The following is a 21,148-nucleotide window of genomic DNA, read 5'->3' on the forward strand; positions in this document are numbered from 1 at the left end:
TCTAGTGAACATATTACCTAGAAACTTAGCAACTTGGTGTTACATTTTATGCTCAATATATGTAAATTATTTCTATATTGAGCATGGCCTCATCCATTCCCTTAGCCATTGTTTTAACTCGATAAGAAAAATAATCTGCATCAGATAAAAATTTCATTCTCATCTCGTATTATCAATATAAATAAATTAGCTATGCTTTACTTAACATCACAAATAATTAAAGATACACGATCTACTAATCCTGTTATGATACTATTACTTATTGAAAATAATGATTTTTATATTATATTATTAATGGTATTTTTGACAAATGACGTCATTGTTCTATCTAGTTACTTGTTAATTTCTAGCTACATGTACTCCATCTTCCGGAGATATTATATATCAGTGGAATGCATTATGTATATTATGTCACGGAATTCTATGTATATTAATTATGATGGCATTATCTAGTTCGCTCATAAAATATTATAAAAAAAAACAATTGTGGTAATATAATATTATGTGCCATTATATATATAAAGTACAACTAATTATAATTCAGTAGTACTTGTTATATACTATGTACTCAGTTTTTCATGCATCTCACACTTCATAATATATCCTATTATTAGTATCTCCTTAAGTGACACAAACTATCAGCTGATGCCAACACATCAGTAAATTTATCTAAAAAACATTTTAATTGTTTGTGTGTGCTATACCACTTATTTAGGACTTATTTCTTATCATACAAGTTACATGATAATATTAATAATATACTATTTATACGTAACGCTTAAAAATACAAAAATAAAGTAAAAACGCAACATATGTGACATGGATTGAATAATATCGAATATATTATAACATATTGTATAAATGAATAGCTAGAAAAAGAGAGTGTACAACTGCAGCAGCTCCTGCTGCAGTTGCTAGCTGAACGAAAGTTGAAAAATAGAATATGTTACGTCATAGTTCTTAACCTAGTCAATTATGTCCTTTTACACAATATAATACAAGGGAATTGGCTCCGAGTGACCAATGAAATAGCTTGATTAAATCTTTGCCTCATAGTTGCAATAACTAAAAGATACATTCCATGTAATTTTTTATTCCCTATAAATAATAATATAAATATTTCCTAACATAAATATAAATTATATTAATAGATAAGCAGTGATCATCCCATCCCGTACAGCAGTCACTAGTGGAAAAAGATGGCTAATCCATTTGACAAGATATTAAAGAATTTCGAAATTGGGGGAAAAACCTATAAATACTACGATGTGTCGTCCTTGGATCCCTCCTATCATAAGTTGCCTTACTCCATACGGATTTTGCTTGAATCTGCCGTTCGAAACTGTGATAATTTCCAAGTAAAGCTATTCTGCATTTAGTCAAGGATCACGCATGTTCCTTTTTATTCCCTTAGGTGTACGAGAAAGACGTGGAAACAATACTGAACTGGGAAGGGAATCGAGGGAAGAATGCAGAGATTCCATTCCGACCAGGTCGTGTTATACTCCAAGACTTTACTGGAGTTCCCGCTATCGTGGATTTTGCAGCTATGAGAGATGCTGTCAAGAAACTCGGCGGAGATCCCTCCAAGATCAACCCAACATGTCCCACAGATCTCGTTATTGATCACTCCATCCAAGTGGACTTTGCTCGTGAGTCCAAGGCTCTCATGAAGAATGAGGATTTAGAGTTTCAACGAAACAAGGAGAGATTCACATTTCTTAAATGGGGTGCGAGCAGTTTTCAAAACATGCTCATCATACCTCCAGGATCTGGGATTGTTCATCAAGTGAATCTTGAGTATTTGGCCCGCGTTTGCTTTACAGATACGGATCTTGTTTTCCCTGACTCTGTCGTAGGAACAGATTCCCATACCACGATGATTAATGGTCTTGGAGTTGTTGGATGGGGAGTTGGAGGCATAGGTATTCATTAGCGCTTCAATTTATAAAAACATCCTAATTTTTGCCCTTTTTTTACAGAGGCTGAAGCTGTAATGTAAGTTCCTTTATTGTTAACCCTTTTTTTACTTTAATAATAATAATAAAAAAATAAGGAAGTAATATAGGTAAATATTTAAAATGATTTCAAAAATTTTAAAGGCTTGGACAACCCATTTCCATGGTCTTACCTGAGGTTGTGGGCTACCGAATCTCAGGCTCCCCCCAACCCCTGGTCAACTCAACGGATATTGTATTGACAATTACAAAACATTTACGACAAGTCGGGGTTGTTGGTAGGTTTGTGGAATTTTATGGTCCTGGGATCAAACACCTCTCCATTGCTGATAGAGCAACAATTTCAAATATGTGTCCCGAGTATGGTGCAACCATCGGCTACTTTCCAGTGGATTTGGTATCCATTGAATACCTCAGGTTTTAACATATTTTTAGTCTTCTCAACCATCTCATTGACTTATTATTTTTTTATCTTTCAAGACTTACAAATCGTGAATCCTCAAAGGTGAAGTGCATTCAAGAGTATCTTCAGCTCACGAATCTTTTAAGGGACTATGAGGATGAGTCCACTGATCCCACATTTTCTCAAATTGTGGAACTTGACTTGGGAACTGTTGTTACAAGTTGTTCGGGTCCAAAACGGCCTCAAGATAGAGTTGCCGTCACTGACATGAAAAATGACTTTTTACAGTGTCTATCTAATAAGATTGGCTTCAAGGGATTCGCCATTCCTGATAACAAGAAAAATATAACTGTGCCAATCATTGCTCCAGATAACAAGGAGTATATTCTAAGACATGGCTCCGTTCTTATTGCAGCTATTACTAGCTGCACGAATACTTCAAATCCAAGGTAAGTTGTGGGTTGTCTATTCTACCGTTTTTAATATCTGATGATTTTCTGTTTATTCTCAAGTGTTATGTTAGGTGCTGGATTATTGGCAAAAAAAGCAGTGGATAAAGGGCTTACTGTTCCTCCTTATATCAAGACTAGCCTGTCTCCTGGTTCAGGAGTAGTCACCTACTATCTTAAAAATTCAGGTGTGATCCCTTATCTAGATGCACTTGGATTCTCAATTGTTGGATATGGCTGCATGACTTGTATTGGTAATTCTGGTCCTCTTGAAGATTATGTGGTGGAAGGTGTAAATAAGGGGGACCTTGTTTGTGCTGGAGTCCTTTCTGGAAATCGTAATTTTGAGGGTCGTATTAATCCTCATACGCGAGCAAATTATTTAGCCTCTCCGCCCTTGGTTATTGCGTATGCGATTGCTGGAAGAGTGGATATCGATTTTGAAGTAGAAGCTCTCGGATTTGATGCTAACAATGAACCCATTTATCTGCGAGATATCTGGCCTACTCGGGATGAGATTCAAATTGTAGAAAAGAAGTATATTGTTCCTTCTATGTTTGAAGATGTTTACTCAAAAGTAACTACTGGAAATGAGAGATGGAATTCTCTGGAAGCTCCAAAAGGAATACTCTATCCTTGGGATATAGAGTCAACCTATATAAAAAGCCCTCCATTTTTCGACAATATGTCAGAGGAATTGCCTGAACCTAAAAAAATAAAGAATGCACTGGCTCTTTTGAATCTAGGCGACTCTTTTACCACGGATCATATAAGTCCTGCTGGAAGTATTGCTAGAAATAGCCCCGCCGCAAGATATTTAGCTTCCAAGAACATCAGTCCAAGAGAATTTAATTCATATGGTTCGCGTCGGGGTAATGATGCTATTATGGCTCGAGGGACATTTGCAAACATACGTCTTGTAAACAAATTCCTTGGAGGAAAGCCCGGCCCTAAAACCATTCATCTCATTTCGGGGGACATAATGGACGTATTTGATGCTGCAATGGAGTATAAAAAGGAGAATCAACACCTCATTGTTCTGGCTGGAAAAGACTATGGCTGTGGTTCAAGTCGTGATTGGGCAGCGAAAGGTCCATTTTTACTGGTGAGGAAATTATTTCTATGAGTCCACTTCATTTATTGTATATGGTTATAATTAAAATTATTTAGGGTGTAAGGGCTGTGATTGCGGAATCTTATGAAAGGATTCATCGATCGAACCTTGTAGGAATGGGAATCGTCCCCCTTCAATACTCTGAGGGCGAGTCTAGTGAGTCACTCGGATTTTCTGGCAAGGAAAAGTTTAGTGTCGAACTTCCCACTAATTTAATTCCTCAACAAGTTCTGGATATTAAAGTTGAATGTCTTGACGGATCTATCAAATCGTTCAAGGCCACAGTGAGATTTGACACTGAGTTGGAATTAACATATTATCGCCATGGTGGCATTCTTAATTATATGATAAGAAAAGTTATATCTGACTAGTGTAGTAATTTATGTAATTGTGTTATTATTTATACGGATTGCTCAATTCCAACAATTATCTATACCATTGCATTTTTTTTAAAAATCATTTGTTATGTAGTTAAAAGTATTTTAATCATGGGTCATCAATAAAAATCATATTTTTTTTTAAATGAACAAGTTAAAGGAATCTCTTCTATTTATATTTAATGACATTCCTGCCCTTACAATTAGCATTAATTAAACTTGAATAACTATCTCGATATCATTTATTTTCCAATTTATACTTAAAAACTTAACTAATATTTCCTTAGGTGCAAATGGGAGAACGCTGTGACTTAGTAAGTTTCAAATCTTGGAATTCGGACCCAAAGTTGTCTCAATCCCCAAGTTAATTAATTAATAATTTACATAAAACGTAAATAAGGGAAGAAATTTAAAATTTTCTAAAAATATATTTAAGCTTGTTGCAAATTCATAGTTTGTTATTTAAGACAACTAAAATGATTTTTTTGTACTTTGTAAATTGATCATAGTGTGGTTTGTTTGATACAAAATATTGAAACTTAGCCTTTACAATTTAATGATGAATATAAAATTATATTTTGTAACCAATATTTATTCAGCAACCTTTTTAATCACATATTTACATACTAAGTTAACCAAAAGTTTTAAGTATAGGTATCAAATCAAATACTTAACCTATGAAAAATAATACAATTTTATTATCTTCTGTATATATAAAAAGAGAGATTTTGTGTGTGTGTAGATGTCCTTTATACGTTCCCATACCGTTAAACCTTGAAGGCTGACATTTTGTATGGGGTCCGTCTTGTGAGTTTGGACAAGCTAAGACGGCTGTGTTGATTTTTGGAAGGGCATATAACGGGTGCTTATGCTATAACTATAGTTGATAATATTGTAGAGAAAAACGCGTGCGAGGAGACAGGGGGGAGAAAGACACATGGTATCATTGTTTAAAATACTGATGTGATTATCACTGATAATCACATCAGTATTTATCAGTTGCCTGCTTTATTATGATTTTTGAGGGTGTAACGAAAGTATTTATTAGCAAAATGTTTAATAAAGATATACTACGTATAATTGACTTAGACAATTTTTATCCGTTACAGTAGATTTGGAAACGTCACACTCCATGAAATAGTAATTTATTGTGAACCATATTCTCAGAAAAATAACTAATAAAACGACAAAATAAGAACGAAATTTCGAAATATATTTGAAGTTCCAAATTTAAAATAGAAGGCTTAAATTAAATATAATCTACATACTAAAAAATAAACCATCATACATTTAAGTTAAATATTTGGGGCCCAAAACCGTTTTTTGCAGCACAAGGAGACTATATAGGGGGTTGAGTTATCTATCAATAGGGGATTGGCATTTCAAACAACAACTATACGAATAACTACGTTTTCTAAATTTATTCAAAATGAAAAAAGTTATGGGCTAAAAAAGAAATTGGTGAAAATTGCAATTTCGTTTATTTCAGGTGCACAAAAATGAACTTCCAATGGAATATGGGATTAGTAAATGGAATAAAGTTTGTAGAAATATGTTTGGAGATCCGTTTACATATAAATTTGTGAAATGAAAATTAATGTTTAACTGAAATATGTCATTTTCTGAATAATTTTTTCTCACTTTTTTTTACATTTTTTCATCAAACGTCAATTTTCAGTTTCTTAAGAAAAAATACAACAAGACGATGCTTTTTGATAAAAAATGCTTACCCAACATTTCCCACTAAGTATTTCGTTTTTCCGAAACATTTCATTACATAATTTTTGCAATATTTGCAAAACTGAACCAGTTATCGAGTTTTATTTTTTCGACAACATTATTCTTCATAACTTTTTTGTAAGTACAAAAGAAATATTGGTAGGTTTGTGTTTCTTTTACAATTCCAATAAATGCTATTAACCATTTTTTGCAAAATTAGTGCAAAAAAGTTTTATGCAAATTTTGATTTGTAAAATTTGGAACAACGCCACTTGGCGTTGTTCCAATCTTGGATATTAATAATTGAAGTAGCATCCCAATTGAGGTCAGGTGAACATATGGCAGTAAACTGATATTCCCTAATCACTTCCATCACTGATTTCTCTTATTTTTGATATCCTGAATTGTCTATTTTCTTACTGAGAGCTTGATAGTAAAGATGGTAGAACATCCTCAAAGTACCTTTCTCCACAAATTTCATGGCAATACTTTTTACTTTCTTTGAAGCATTTGAGGTCAATTTTTCCAGCAAAATTATTTTTATGTAGCATATAAGGGAAACTTCATGTACACCGCTAATCAAACTCCATGAGAAAAATCGGTACCAAAAACGCAGATTTAGAAGATCCATTGGCAGGATAATGGAAGCGAGTGATCACTTCAAGGAAACTCGGAGGACAAATTCCTTCTTATCTAATGAGATAAGAAGGAATTGGGGCCTTAATAACTTAATAAATGATGTTTTGAACTACAATTAAACTAATTTCACTTGCATCAAAAGAATATCTGTTGGAGGCGAATGCGACCTTGCAGTCCTTCTATAGCTTTGTTGTCGGGACTTATCTCCTGCTGGGAGTTCCTAGCCATAGACTGCATCCCCCTCTTTGGTTCAAGAACAACACCCATGCTCCTCTGCTACTATGTAATACCTGTAATCAGGTTCAGGTTTAAATTCAGAGGATATGTGTGGAACATCATCAGACTTAAGATACTTGTTGGCCTTTGGTCATGTTCTAGGAAAATACATATTTTTTGTTCAAAATGTTGAAAACGTAAGATAAATAACGGAGTGACGTCATGAAAAAGCGACATCTTGCGAAAAATTACTAAAAATATTCACCATACTACTTCCTCAAGCTATCGGTTGCGTTACGCTACTTGTTTTACGGTGACTCAAATGTGGTAGTTAGTAGTAACTACATAATTTGTTAAGGCTTCCATAAAAGGATCGGTCCCAGGACTAACAAATTTTATTAGGACAAAACAGATAGAACTGCAGTCTTTTTTATACCGATCCAACATTAATAAATAGGAAAACGAAAAATAACCGAACACAACTGTGATTCGAATGAAACAAGTCAACTACAGTCTTAGTTATAAATTATCATTCCACGTGATGGGTTCATTTTTGGAATCCTCACACTTCAAAATAGTCAATTACCAAATTTCAAGTGTTTAGCTCTTTTGGATAAAAAAATACATGATATTGACTGTCAAATGAGGATGCGCAGAAAAGATAAATTGTAATATACAAGCCCATAATAATCAGGCATGGAGGAGGAAAAGGGCTGGTCCCAATAATTTTATAAATAGAATTATTTGAGTGACATGGTGAGTCATCCATAGTCACTCCAACTAAGCCCCCCCCAATAAAAAAAAATCAGTCTCTCAATAACAAAAATAATGAAAATATTTGAAGATCTCTCTGTAGTCTTGTGATGTTTTTTCTGCCTATTTCTAAATTATGTATTAGGACCTGATGAAATTAGACTATTTTCAGCTTCTCGTAAGTATTCCTTGTCAAAATATTTATATTTAAAGTTGTCCTTCCTTTGTAAAATCGGCCTTAAAAACGTAGAAAGGTTAGGAACAAAAACACTTAGATCTACGCAACCACATATCCGATTGATTTCTAATTTTTTTATGGGGTATGAGTGTTGTTTACATATAAATTTTTGTAAATAAGGCGACAGAGACTGGCGCTGTCTTGCTGTAAAATAATACAACTCCCTGAATGACAATATTATTTATCATTATGTTAATATATCATAAAACTAAGGTGTATGTTATTCTCATAGAGGGGGCTCTGAAAATTCTTTTTAGCATACACAATTTTTTTTAACAAATAGCTAGAGGACAATATTAATTTTTAGTTTGTTGATGCCCTATTAGATCTCAAACATAGATTAAATTAGAAAATTTAAATTAACTCGAATCACAGGCTCTGTGATTTGAAATGTATTTACTCATTATGAAAACAAGGGAGCGATTTCTGATTTCTCATTAAACAAACTTGTAGACTTAAACTGTGAATGTTTTTTGTAGGGTAATTCTAGACACGGTTTTAATAATAAAATATGAATATTATCTCATTTATTAATTATGCTACTGTATTATTATTATTGTAATATTTTTTTTAAACTCTCTGCATATATCTACATATATAATATTTTTATATGTCTATAAAAAATATAATTCAACATAATAAATATATATATATACTATGCGTACATTATTTCTATAGTAAATTTGATTCAATTTGCTTCCAAGAATGGACTACGATATAGGAACAACTTTATCGGAGAGAAAAGGGTCTCTGTTCGAGTCAGAAACCCTCTTTGACATTTCTTTTGTAGTTGGAGAAAACCTGGAAGTCTTCTTCAGGGTTCTTTTCAAGTATAATTTATAAACTTATGTTACTATCTGCAAGTCCTGTCTCTAGACTAATTTTTCACAGAGGTTTTAAGAGTCAAACAAGAAGAAGACGAGGATGCATATCCCAGATGTGGCTCCATCTGCATTTAAAAACATACTAAGTTGGATCTATAAGGAATACATCCATTTGAACATTTCAAATATGTTTCGCCTTCTTCAAAAATATGATTTATCAGTGCTAAAATAGAAATATATTGCATCTAATAATAAATTTTGTATTCTTAAATACATTTTTAAGATGGAGTTGAACTGATTAATTTAAAGTAGTCATTTACTCCATTTGACCTTTGAAGTCCACATACCTACATACATTATTCCCTAGGAACGCCTATGCACATTGAGTTCAAGTAAATAATTTCTCCGGAGCATGTTGTCCATGGAGCATCGTTCCATTGCTCTTTATTCTACACGCTCCTTGCTATATTGTTAGTTCTTAGATAAAGATGACACACAGTTATACAAAATTAGGAGCACATTCAAAAAATTAGGCTTGCACAGACAAATAGTCATTCAAAATGTGCTTTGTAAATATAGATTATTTTAAAGGATTTAAATTTTAATTGTCGCTTTTTTAAATTTAGTGGGTATAATGAGCTTGTGGCATTCATTCTGTATTTTAATAAACTTCCCTTTGGGAAGTCAAAAGAAAATTAAGTAGAATACAAAAAAAAATAGTTAGTTTCTACGACAAGAGTGCAAATATCAAGGGCGATACACAAAGCATTAGTAAGGGCCGCTCAAAATTATTGAGCTGGAGCGCGCTCATTGTTTTGAATAACGAGCGGGAGTGCGCTGACCATTTCAGAAGAGCGAAAAAATCGCTCGAATTATCGATCATTTATATAAATTTGTATTACTTTTTCAGTTTTGAAATTTGAGAGTGAAATAATAATAATTTTAAAGATTCAAAGAAAAGAAGGTTAAAGTTATGTCTCAAGATAAGTTAGAATCTTTTTGCCATGCGTTGTATGCTGTATCGGTTGACGAGTTTGCCTCTCATGTAGTTGGTGACTCTATGAAGACTCAGACATCCCTTCCCACAGAGACACTCCCAAAGTACAAAAGTTTTCAAAAAAATTAAAAAAGGTTATTCTATGGATGTCTATGGTTACAAATGGTAGATGTTGGAATGATCTCACCAATTCGTTGTGATCCATTTATGAAGCTGTAGATTGTAAGAATTTTTGCTATGTAAAAAAATCAGAAAAACATTAACATGGTAACTCTTACAATTTCAAGAACGTTTTAGATGAGAGCAGCTCAGCTGTAATTACGTTTCAATAAATAAGAAAGGAGTTCTTGTGATATGAAGAAAGTAAGCAAAAGTCCCACTCTGTGTCAAGCAAAAACATTAGTAGCAAAAATGACTCAATTCTACTCTGAGTCCCACATGGCTTAGACTTATAACTAAAGATGTATAAAAATAAAAAATGTCCAAGAAAGGTGAAGTAGTTTTTTTAATTGTTAATATGAACATTATTTTTTATTTTTCAAAAAATTGTTGTCATTATTATTTAATTCTTGAAGAGAGAAGATCTAAGTATAAAGTCATCACTAGTGAGTGTGCGCACAAAAGACAAAGAGTAATAATGAGGGCTTGCTCGGGAGTTACAAGTGATAGTCTTTGTTGGACTCGATATAGAATTGAGGTTCAACATCTGAATAGTTCCACCCTATATGTCCTTGCTAGGCTTGTACCCTAGGGTGTCCCCTTAATGTATTTTTTTTTGAGCTATGCAAACACAAGAGGTATCAAAATATGCGTAATTTTATTCAAATTACGAAAATAGTAAAAAAAAAAAAAAATTATTCATCTTTTGTAGGACTCTACCACTCTTCAAAGTTTAGTGAAACTTTATGTCTTCGCAGATTTAAACTGTACGTCTAAATTAATACAATAATGAATTTTGAGAGTTATTTTATGATTAGAATCAATGATCCAAAATATAAAAACATAGTATAAGCAAAGTAGAGATCAAAATCCGCTACAAAAACCAAAAATTTAAACTTGAAATTTATTAAAATAGTTCTATTTTTAGTAATATATTGTTCTTCCTAATTATTTTTATTAAAAACAATAAAAATATAATTTATTACATTTATATGTATGCGATACACGACGAATGGATAGCAACAACACGTTCCTAGAAATTTCCATAATGGTTTAAAGAGTGGATTTTTTCGGAAATGTATCCAATAATTGAGACTTCCCCGACAGATACACCTTTAACTTCAATAGCAAATCGAAATAATTTGCCATTCCCAACAGTTGCAAAGGTCTGTGATAGATATGGTTTATCGACGACATCGTCTGCTGCTTTTTGAGTTTTGGCTGACATTGGCTTAGTTTCTGTCGAAAATTCAACCCTGATCATGGATTAAAACAAGATTCACAGAGTGGTATCTAAAGCTCGCGTCGAAGCTTCAAAATCTTTCGAAGAAGTTCTCATTAGAAATATTTAATTTGATGGATGAAAAGAATAATATCGCAAAGAAGTTATAGAAGATCACATCTCAGTTTTATCATAACCTGGATCCTTTTATTTCGGACACAATGCCAAAATGTGTTACAAGTAGGGCCATTTTTACTTCGATCGCAAATGTATTAAGGCTGGAATTTGGATAGCATAATTTCTGTTGGATCTGATGGAACTGCAACTAACAACGGTTGGAAAGGTGGCATGATTCAATATTTAGATAACTATTTAGAGAGACCGTTATACAATGGTACATTTGTGGGCTTCATGGCAATGAAATTTACCCCTTCGTCATTTATTTTTGAGCTTATATGGTGGCACTTTGGGCCCTAAAGAATATTCCGAACCAATTGGAAAACGATTGGCTGCCTAGTAAAATGAAACTGTCGTTCCTTTTTCTGCGGTGACTTGTAATTTGCCTAACTTGCCGAAGAATGTGGTCGATCAACTAAGTACAGAACAAAAATATCTGTATAAAATATGTCAACTATTTCTTGTACTCCTGAGCTGGCAAACTGTTAACCTCGAAAATTGGGACATTTAAGATGGCTTACTACTGCTAATCGTTTACTCAGATTTTACGTAAGTACTCATAATCCATCAAAAAACTTGCAAGTGCTTGTCAAATACGTGCTTAAAGGTTACGCTCCAGTGTGGTTCCTAATCAAACAAAGAACGTCTTTTGAGGATGCACCTAAGCATTTTTTTAACTAAGTATCTATTGAAAGAAATGCTTTTTTTTTGCGTACCCAGAAAACCTACTTGTCAGTATGTTGTTTGATGAGCAGGTTCTTTGTACGGAAGTTGAAATTGCAAAGAATGCTAAAAGCTAGGGGAACTGAAATTAGTTCTAAAAGTAGAATATTTAAAACACAAAAAGTAAAATTTTATGCAAGAGATTAGACCGATATTATTGTGTGGAACGAATGTCAAGCTACCGCGCCATCGGTTCTTTGAAATATTTCTAATGATAACCTTCAAATCATGGACAAAAATAAGAAATTAGAAATGGTTGATTTTCCTTGTCACACGCAATCAGTGGAAATATGTGTCAAACTGGTATCAGATGCTTCACAAAATGTAACTAACGCTAGTTCTAGAGATGGGTTTATAAGAAATAGATTGCAATCTCGACCAGAAATGCCAAATTTTAGACACAAGAAGAGGTTTAAATCGGTAAGATCGGTAGAGCCCTCCAATGGATACAAAATTTTAGTATAACAAATTTTAATAATAAAAGAAAAGATAGGGATCGATTATGATTAAACTTAGTGCTAATATTATATAGAGTCATAGTAAATCAACCCGAAAATTATTCACTCAAACCCATTTACTACGTGGTCAAAGAAGGGGTTTCGATACAGGTTGACAACATCCTCGATATATACCAGCAAGTTGAATAAAACAGACCTTGAATATTTCTTCTGAAAAGAAGCTGTAGAATCTTCGTTCCATTTAGTTCCAGACTATCTATAGCATCAAGAAGTCCATTACAACCCCATACAGCCGAAAAGAAGTAAAACTGTTGGAGCAACAATATTGTTGACTTCTGGCCTGTCTCCATGTGACCCTCCTCCAGACTGAGGTGTCTTAGAGAATAATGTCCGGCACAGCTCTCATTTAATTTTGGATTCGCTCTGAGATGCCATCATAACAACGTCGTATGCCATGGGCACGGTCTTCATTGTCAAGAGCTACCTATCTGTTTACTGGAGTATCGGGGCGATTGTTACTTGTGAAGGAGGAGGACTCCTGACTCCATAAAAATTACGTTTTAGTAGTTTAGTCAGGCTATTCCAAGTTTTTGATCCCCACTCTCTCTAAACATTTTAATTTCCAAGATAGAAAGAAATCAAATAGTATAATCTTGAACCTACTAGCAAATATCGATAAATAATATTGAATAGATGAACAATAATATCGACATTAACGGTCGAGTTCAGTTATTATGAACATAAACTTGTTATTTTGAATATTAACAGATTTCTTACTTTAACTGAAACATATATTCTATACAATATATTAATACCTTAATGAGTATTAAATACTGATGTGTAGTGATGCCAGATGCTTTAAGATGAAGTGGATAGACACGGTAGTTAATTACGTGTCCTGGTAAACATGGGTAGATGAGGAGAACCTGTATAGAACTACAAAATTTATTTTTTTACATGGTATCATTATTGTTACTGGGCTAGATGATGTTCGACTTGTTTTGGTGGAAAAAATATTGTTTAGAGGATTCGCAAAATTTCAGCCAAATTTTAGTAATGGCAGAAATATAAATAAAAAAATAGATATGACCTTAACATAATGTCTGAAAACTGTGTAGGATATGACTTCCCAAATATAGAACTTGATCTTGTGGGATCTAATGAAAAATAGGAACAATCGAAAAAAAGATGGACCTTCCAAAGAAAAAGAAGATTAATTTAGATGTTTATTTCCAAGTGTTTATGACAAATTTATTCATTATTCTGTTTTGTTTGGATAATTTTTGAAAGTATTTTTTTTTAATTTTAGACAATAAAAAATGTATTTGCTAGGATTAAAAAAAAACATCACATATATAAACAGTTTATTTTTTGGATATATCATATTTTAAGTAATGATTATTTTGCTTGTACTACATAGCTTTATTAAATGTAAAGAATATGATTGATGAAAGATATTTTTATAAGGGGAGGGGAAGAGGATGTTGAAGAAGTTTTAGTTCATAAATGTTTCTAAATTACTTAAGTATGTACATTTATAGAGTTGGTCCCTGGGTATCAGGCGTGGCGGAACGTTTTTATCAGTGGAAGGAGTAGTAAAAAGAGGCCTTTCAGGGTAGTCCAAAGGGGGAGGGGAATCCTTTCCTCCAAATTTAAGAAACTCCCTTAAAAATCCTTTACATACCCTTCCATGCCCCCTACACTTTGAAGAAAAAAGGTCTATGTTTAATTCTTTCTTTTGATGATAGCCTCATGGATTTGTCAATATTGTGTAGCAATAATTATATATATTTTTTTCGTAGCAGTCTCAATTGTACGGCTATAACTTTGAAAAATGATACATTAAGTAGCCCTAAAAAGTTATAATGCTTAACTTATTACAATCTGCAAATTTTTTCAAATTTTTATTGCATTCTCATCAGAAGTCAAGCAAAATATCAACCGCTCTCATCTTAATTAATATAAATTAACTTGAACCTGAACCATTAGGACGTTAGAAGTCAGAGGAAATAATTCGTTATTTAGTATTTGCAAAAGTACTCATGGAAGATAACTTCAGTAAGATCAGGAAAAAATCTCTAAACTAAAAGAATTGAATATTTGCATAGACTATTGTCTAAAATATTCACTGAGTAGTATCGAAGGAGCTGCATGAATGAATTGCTTCTTTCCCACGAAATGAAGCTCCATTTCATGAATGGAGCAGAGTACTTGGAACATTCTAGGGGGTGGATACATCATTACTTATTTTATTAAATATATATATTTAGTTTTTGTATTATTAGGGGCTGTCACTATTGCATCCATATTTGATTCATGTTTTCAACTTCGATGACCTCAAATGTTTTATCGAAATGAAAGATCCAAGTAATCATTGAATGTGAATGTCCCCTAGACGCCCTCAAAAGTACTCTGAAAAAAGAAAAAGAAAAAAAAATGTATAATCTAATTTATTTTTAAATCATTACATATTCTCTATTTGAATAGTGTCTGTCAACTATGGGTCTCATCTTCAATGGAGCATCATGTGAAAATGTTAAGGATCCAGATTGGAGAAATAAGAATTTGAGTGTGATGGAGAGAATGAAAGAGATCTATGGGACTAAAATATTTACGGATGTTATTTTCGCAGTTGGTGGTAAGTTGAACATGCATTTTTCATCTGAGTTTTATACTCATGAACTGAATTTGATCCAATAATTCCAGCATCTAAGACGTTGTACTCTGGACATAAACTGGTCCTTTCTATGGCGAGTTCAGTTTTTACCGAAATGTTTGAGGAGCAGCAGGATATTATATTCAAAGACTCACACAGGTTCTTCTTGTCAGATGTGACGCCGAAGGCATTCGATACAATGCTTAAATATATTTACACTAATGAAGTGAATTTAACCCCTGAGAATGCACCAGCTGCACTCTATTGCGCTCGCAAGTTCAATTTGGTGCAATTAAAGAAAGAATGTATTGGTTTTATCGAAAGGAACTGGAGTCGGGACAATGTATGCAAGTTATACTCGGAGGCTAAACTCTATGATGTATTGGAGCTAACTCCGCAATTGAAAGTGGACGTTGTGTCAAACGCAAGTGAAGTTCTCAATTCACAATCATTTCTGGACATTGATCCTGGTGCACTTCAATCTATTCTAACTGCCAATGATTTGAATTCAGATGAATTGGATATATTCCAAGCGGCTCTTCGTTGGGCTCAAAAGCAAGAGGGAGAGAATCTGAGGGACAAACTAGGTGGCTCTCTATTCTCGATCCGTTTCCCTCTTCTCAGCGCCTCTGACTTTGTCCACCAGGTCGTTCATACTCAACTCCTTAAGACAGAGGAGATCATTGATGTCCTGGAGTGTATTTCCGAAATTAAGAAAATAGGAAACTATTTCTCCACAGTCCCTAGGATTCGTCATGCAATGAGATTTGAAAACAACTCTTATGAAAGCAAATCCTGTACGCATCACTCGATTCGATTTAGAGTGAACAAGCCAATACTTGTGTATGGTCTTGGTGTATACAGACCTTCAGAGAATGAGACGCCCCTCTTTGGAACCATAAGTCTTGAGATGTCGGACCCCCGAGAGAGTTTGGGGATGGCTCATTTCAAAATGGATCATCGTATTAATTCATCTATTCATGGACAATACTTTCATCAGCCTGTGTTGGTCAAGGCAGATTGTAATGTGATGGCATCACTTGTCTTTACTCAGTTGAAGGGTGAAAAATCCTATGGCTGGGGTCACAATGGAAAAGAGTATCTTAACATTGAGGGAGTTGAATTTAGATTTGAGGATGGTCATGATGTCAACCATGAACATGATACAACCGTACACCACGGACAAATTCCTATCATATACTTTCAAAGGACGTGATAGAATTGATTCTTATTATATCAGTTGTATAGACATAATTGATGTGTCAATAGTCAATAAAGAAATTGTTGTAACAATTCAATCTACCATTAGTATGTTTCCTCTCATTTTTTTCTCAATGTGGTATTCAATGAAATTAGCATGTAATTTCTTCTAACTAATACCTTTTAGTCATCGCAATCTTACTATAATTAATTTCATTATTTATGAACACTTAAAAATCAAAAAGATTAGAATTGCTGTCTGAAAGGGAGAGACTGATATCCTTAATCTTTTCATTAAATTTTCCATGATAAAGTTAGACTTGTTGGATGTTTCTTTGTGGATGTTTAGTAGATATATGTTAAAGTGTTGCAGTACTCATTTACTCATTGGCCTTATAGCAGGGGTTTCTAGTAAGGTATGCCTGTTAGTATCTGAAAAATGTCAAGATCTTCACGAGCAAAACTTAAAAATGGAAAATTTATACTGGTACCCTGGAAGGTATTACTTTATTTCTTCTAGCTTAAAAATTTAAAGTTTCTATTAACAAGCAAGGGACACTGTAAGGTGTTGTAAAAAATATGACCTGCCATAATGTCTCCCCCCGAAAATTAAATTGAAATGGTATTTCTAATAATTTGAATAATCTTTGGGGGAAAAACAGCTTTGCTGTAATAACAATTTATTAAGCTTCCTGGAATCAATTATAATGAGAGGGTTATGAAATAAATTAACACAAATCCCACTCCGTATTTAAATCCTTGATCTTGTGAAGAGGTATGGTGTCGATCCTCAACTCTATTGATCAGGAATCACTAAAGTCACTTATCTCTGTCATGACTTACCAGATATTTCGTCCATTAAAGTTACCATATTTTTGATGAAATTATGGAAGGGAGGGTTTTCCCTTCGTAGAGATTTCGACAATTTTCTCATCCCTAGACTAAATATGGCGTTAATTCGTTGACACAAAAATACCCTGTTACCTATATATTTAGTTGTCGGCTTTAAATTCCCTCGTCTCTATATAACATGTTATATAGAACTTGGTAGTTAAAGATGGGATGCTTGTAAAGAAAAGAAAAACTATGTATAGAGATTAGAAAAATGAAAATGGTTGATGAATATGCCCTTTCCTGTTTTTTTGCTCGTTATTAAATAAGGCTTGGGTGTGTTAACATCTCTCGCTTATCTTTGTTGTCAATTATTTTTCAAATGCATAATTGTCGTATGGATTGTAATATCGTAATTACTAGATAATATTATAGTAGGTTCACTGTCAAATGATTTTGGTAAAAAGGTTGCAGACAAAATCGTTTGGGTAATACCGTTGAGTGGTAAAATCGTTGTGTTCATTATCCAATGAAGGCGATGATACAACTGTAATCCACCTGCAGCCGATTCCCCTGAACATCATGAACCTCTTCTAATACCCAAAAATAAACCTTATCCCTCAGGAGCGTAAAGGTGAAGCCCTGGGGCCAATTAAGTTTAAACTCTACCCGCACCTTGTTTCTAAGCATCAAGATCCCCTTCTAATTTCCCATAATACACTCCTGCTTACAAGGGGTCATTGATGCTTAGAATATGATATGATACTTCTTGTATCATATTATCAGGAGAGGCTACCAAATTCATTTCTTCTTCTGATGCAAATTGAGCTTTCATGCTATAAGTATGATTGGGTTCTAGTTTAAACTCAGAGATTAGGGTTGGAACAGTATCGGGCTTTATATACTTTTTGCCCTTTGGTGATGTTCTTGGGGGAAAAAACGTTTCATGTTCAAAAGGTTTTTCACATACTACACAATGTATAACAGGTTTCTAATTAGATATATATGTATTTAAGATTCATTTTCTTCATATTGTGACTTTCTTTTGTATTTATGGGAAAGGGAAATCTATAAAAGTGAACTTTTTTTTGAAGGTTTTGGAACTTTGACTCAGTTCTATTTTTACATCCTCGAATGATACCATAACCTATTATTTTGAAGAATAATTTCAAATTTGGTTCTATATAAATTGACAAATGAATTAATGTCTAGATATATATTTTTTACTTTTTATTTTATTAATTGTTTTTTGTAGACAAGGAATCATTGATGAATTTGAAGCTCAAGGGATAAACTTTTTTTGGGTATTATACTTAGTGGGCGCTGTAAAGTTATGTGTAACTTTGGTGATGCTTTATGACCTTCATGCCGTTCTTCTGGAACTGGAGGATTCCGGTGTCCTTTAATACTAAAATGACAGCCAAAAAGGTGATCAATTTGAATGAAAGTGATAAAATGTGGGTATATCAGGATAATTACAGCAACAAGTAAAGGTAAAATAAAAATTTGCATTTGAATTGTTGATCTTATTTAATAATATTGGAACTACACGGTTGTATATTTTATATAAAATTTTATTGGTTTCTTCAAAATAGAAATAAACAAAAAACTTATGTAAATACAGGGTTCGGAAGCAAAACATGGACTAAATGACTGATTTTACAAACATTTCAATAATTATATTTTTTGATTAATACTTTTCAAAGTACCGCACACAGCAAAGTCCAATGAGTTCAAATCCGGCGAAGATGATGGCCATATGTCCTTGAGTCAAAAATCAGCCATATTGTAGGGGTAGAATTTCTGGCATTTGACCGATTTGTGTGAAGGTGCACAATCTCTGGTCCACACATAGTTGTCCTCTGGGTAGTTGGCCTTGAGCCATGGCAGTATAGTGAACCTCAGCACCTTGTAGTACGCTTCCTGGCCGATTTTCTTCCCAGCTTTAAAAAAGAAGAGAGGGATCTTCTTCCCGTCCGACGCCACGACCCCCAGAACCATTGTTTGGGACGGATGTTTCGAATGAAACACCCCCCTTGACCTCCTCTGGCGATCCCCCAATCCAACAGTAGTTCCCACGTTTGTAAACCTGGTCAACGGTGAAAATCTTCTCGTCAGAGAAAATTTTTACTATGGATCCATTTGCCTCGATCCACGCTCGAATTTAATAATATAATATATGATAGGTGGCGTGGGGTCCTTTTGTCAGAGGACAACCCCAATTCCTCCTTCACAGCCCTCCTGATTGCCCCTTTTCCACGTCAAACTTGTTAGAGAGGTGATTCATGGATTTTGTGCGGTCCTCCTTGATCTTCTTCTTCAGGCCCCCCAGAAACTCAGAATCCCTTTTCAAGTTGTGTTCCCCACTTCCTTCTTTCCTTGAGAGGTCTTTTCCATCCTTTTTCATATTGGCCACCTTGAAAATGAGGCTCCTGGAGCACTTCACAATGTCCATAATCTCTGCAGCCTCTGATATCCTCTGCCTTTTTTCTTCTTGCTCACTCATGATGAAAGATTTGGAACCTGTTTATTATTGTTTGCTTATGCAGAAAGGACAGGAGATTAAGAATATGTAGGAAAAAATTATAAAACTTCTGTATTTTAATTACATAATTAGCTTTTGTTAACAGTCCACGTTTTGCTTCCGACCCCTGTAGACTTTTCAACATCAACTGTAATCATTTCAAAAAATCATCTTTTTTGAACGTACCTAATATTATCTAATTTTCTACCTAAATATTTTTGCTTAATATATCTTAATCATAAACACATTCACCAAGTAAACTACTTTTGCAGCATGTTAGGGTATTCGCTATTAAAGAGATGTCCCTTTTTTGCAAATGGACTTATTTGTTTGGAGTCTGTGCAATTGCAGCATTTAAAACTTAGTTCATTTTCACTCGACTGAATTGATGCGGTTAGTAGTGATATAACTTCCTTCTCTCTGGAAACTTCATCAATACTGTTGAATGACTCCTTGCAAGGCTTAAACTGCTTTCTTATATTGAGCTGTTTTAAGACAACATTTTTTGTCCCTAATCTATAATGTCCGTTCTCTGCAACATAGATCACAGGTTCGATACTTGGAACTTTGACTCTGGTGCACTGTCCTGCATCAGCCTCCTTAAACTGTCCTGAGGAAAGTTGGTCTATTCGATTGCCAGCTTCAAACGGTCACGTTGCTCACAGTAGAGGGCAAAATTTGAGCGTTTGGGTATAGGGGAGTAGCTCATAGTAGTTATTTGTTTTTAATTCACTTTATGGAGTAGAGTCCCCATAACACTTTGCAAGCCATTTCTTAGCTTCAATCCTATTTTTCACATCAAGAAGCAGTGTAAAGTTACGACAAAAAAGAACATGTATCCCTTGTTACTGGAAATTACAAAATTAGGGCCACACTGAGCAAAATAACTCACAAAATAAAGAGCAAACGGACATGAAATTTCGAACACTTAAGGATTGGTACTCACTGAAAATGAGACGAATTAAAAATAAAAATCTGGCCATCTATTTGTGAAGACTGGGACTTTTCAGCCTATGTGTTATATAAATGGAAAAATGATGCTAATAGACCATGAATAACTATAAATAAATACGTCTAGACGTGATAATTATTTAGCTGGGCCGGTTTTTTTTTTGTTTTTTTTTTGGAAATGCTAATTTGAAGAACGAATTTTCTTCTCCTTAGCAGAAATGTCATTATTATTGAATTCCCGTGTAGTGAACATTATCCTTTCCTTAATAGATTAAATTATATTCAAAACCTGATTGAACATTCACATTTACTCATTACAGACTGAGTGTAACCCTGAGGATTTGTTGCAGAGTTATAATTGTAAGTCGTCCTTGTTGGACTCAGAGTAGAATTGTGGAGTAATTCTTGATAATGTCCTTCTTTATTTCTTTTTCTCATATCTCCCTTGTCGCAGCTTGTTGTTGTACCTAATCAAATGGACAATTATAAGCGTTATTCTTTCTCTTCTGCAAAACACTCGTCAAATTGTTAGGGTTACCATTTTAATTTTCGGTTTATTT

The 21,148-nt window shown here is 33.8% G+C and overlaps 2 protein-coding genes across 2 annotated transcripts; both read left to right on the forward strand.

Moving 5' to 3' along the window:
* The first annotated feature begins 3 nt into the window (after nucleotides 1-3).
* Nucleotides 4-4,451, forward strand: LOC121121680 (cytoplasmic aconitate hydratase). The gene is made up of 8 exons (XM_040716651.2): nucleotides 4-1,083; nucleotides 1,152-1,358; nucleotides 1,415-1,925; nucleotides 1,983-1,998; nucleotides 2,103-2,375; nucleotides 2,439-2,810; nucleotides 2,874-3,915; nucleotides 3,981-4,451. The coding sequence occupies exons 2-8, from the start codon at nucleotides 1,200-1,202 to the stop codon at nucleotides 4,293-4,295; spliced, it is 2,688 nt and encodes an 895-aa protein (XP_040572585.1). The 5' UTR covers nucleotides 4-1,083; nucleotides 1,152-1,199; the 3' UTR covers nucleotides 4,296-4,451.
* A 7,745-nt stretch (nucleotides 4,452-12,196) lies between these two features.
* Nucleotides 12,197-16,298, forward strand: LOC121122591 (BTB/POZ domain-containing protein 6-B). The gene is made up of 3 exons (XM_040717979.1): nucleotides 12,197-12,388; nucleotides 14,914-15,064; nucleotides 15,133-16,298. Exons 1-3 carry the CDS (start codon nucleotides 12,197-12,199, stop codon nucleotides 16,296-16,298), a joined length of 1,509 nt encoding a protein of 502 aa, XP_040573913.1.
* The last annotated feature ends 4,850 nt before the right edge of the window (nucleotides 16,299-21,148 follow it).

This window comes from Lepeophtheirus salmonis, chromosome 1 (assembly GCF_016086655.4).
Source record: "Lepeophtheirus salmonis chromosome 1, UVic_Lsal_1.4, whole genome shotgun sequence".
Taxonomy (NCBI): Eukaryota; Metazoa; Arthropoda; class Copepoda; order Siphonostomatoida; family Caligidae; genus Lepeophtheirus; species Lepeophtheirus salmonis.

What these genes read in the sequence shown, in the direction of transcription:
- LOC121121680 (XM_040716651.2), top strand. Translation starts at nt 1,200, where the DNA reads ATGGCTAATCCATTTGACAAGATATTAAAGAATTTCGAAATTGGGGGA. An exon ending in ACGAATACTTCAAATCCAAG is followed by an intron (nt 2,811 to 2,873) that starts GTAAGTTGTGGG and finishes TTTATTCTCAAG; the next exon opens with TGTTATGTTAGGTGCTGGAT. An exon ending in CGAAAGGTCCATTTTTACTG is followed by an intron (nt 3,916 to 3,980) that starts GTGAGGAAATTA and finishes AAAATTATTTAG; the next exon opens with GGTGTAAGGGCTGTGATTGC.
- LOC121122591 (XM_040717979.1), top strand. Translation starts at nt 12,197, where the DNA reads ATGGACAAAAATAAGAAATTAGAAATGGTTGATTTTCCTTGTCACACG. An exon ending in ACAAGAAGAGGTTTAAATCG is followed by an intron (nt 12,389 to 14,913) that starts GTAAGATCGGTA and finishes CTATTTGAATAG; the next exon opens with TGTCTGTCAACTATGGGTCT. An exon ending in TGTTATTTTCGCAGTTGGTG is followed by an intron (nt 15,065 to 15,132) that starts GTAAGTTGAACA and finishes CAATAATTCCAG; the next exon opens with CATCTAAGACGTTGTACTCT.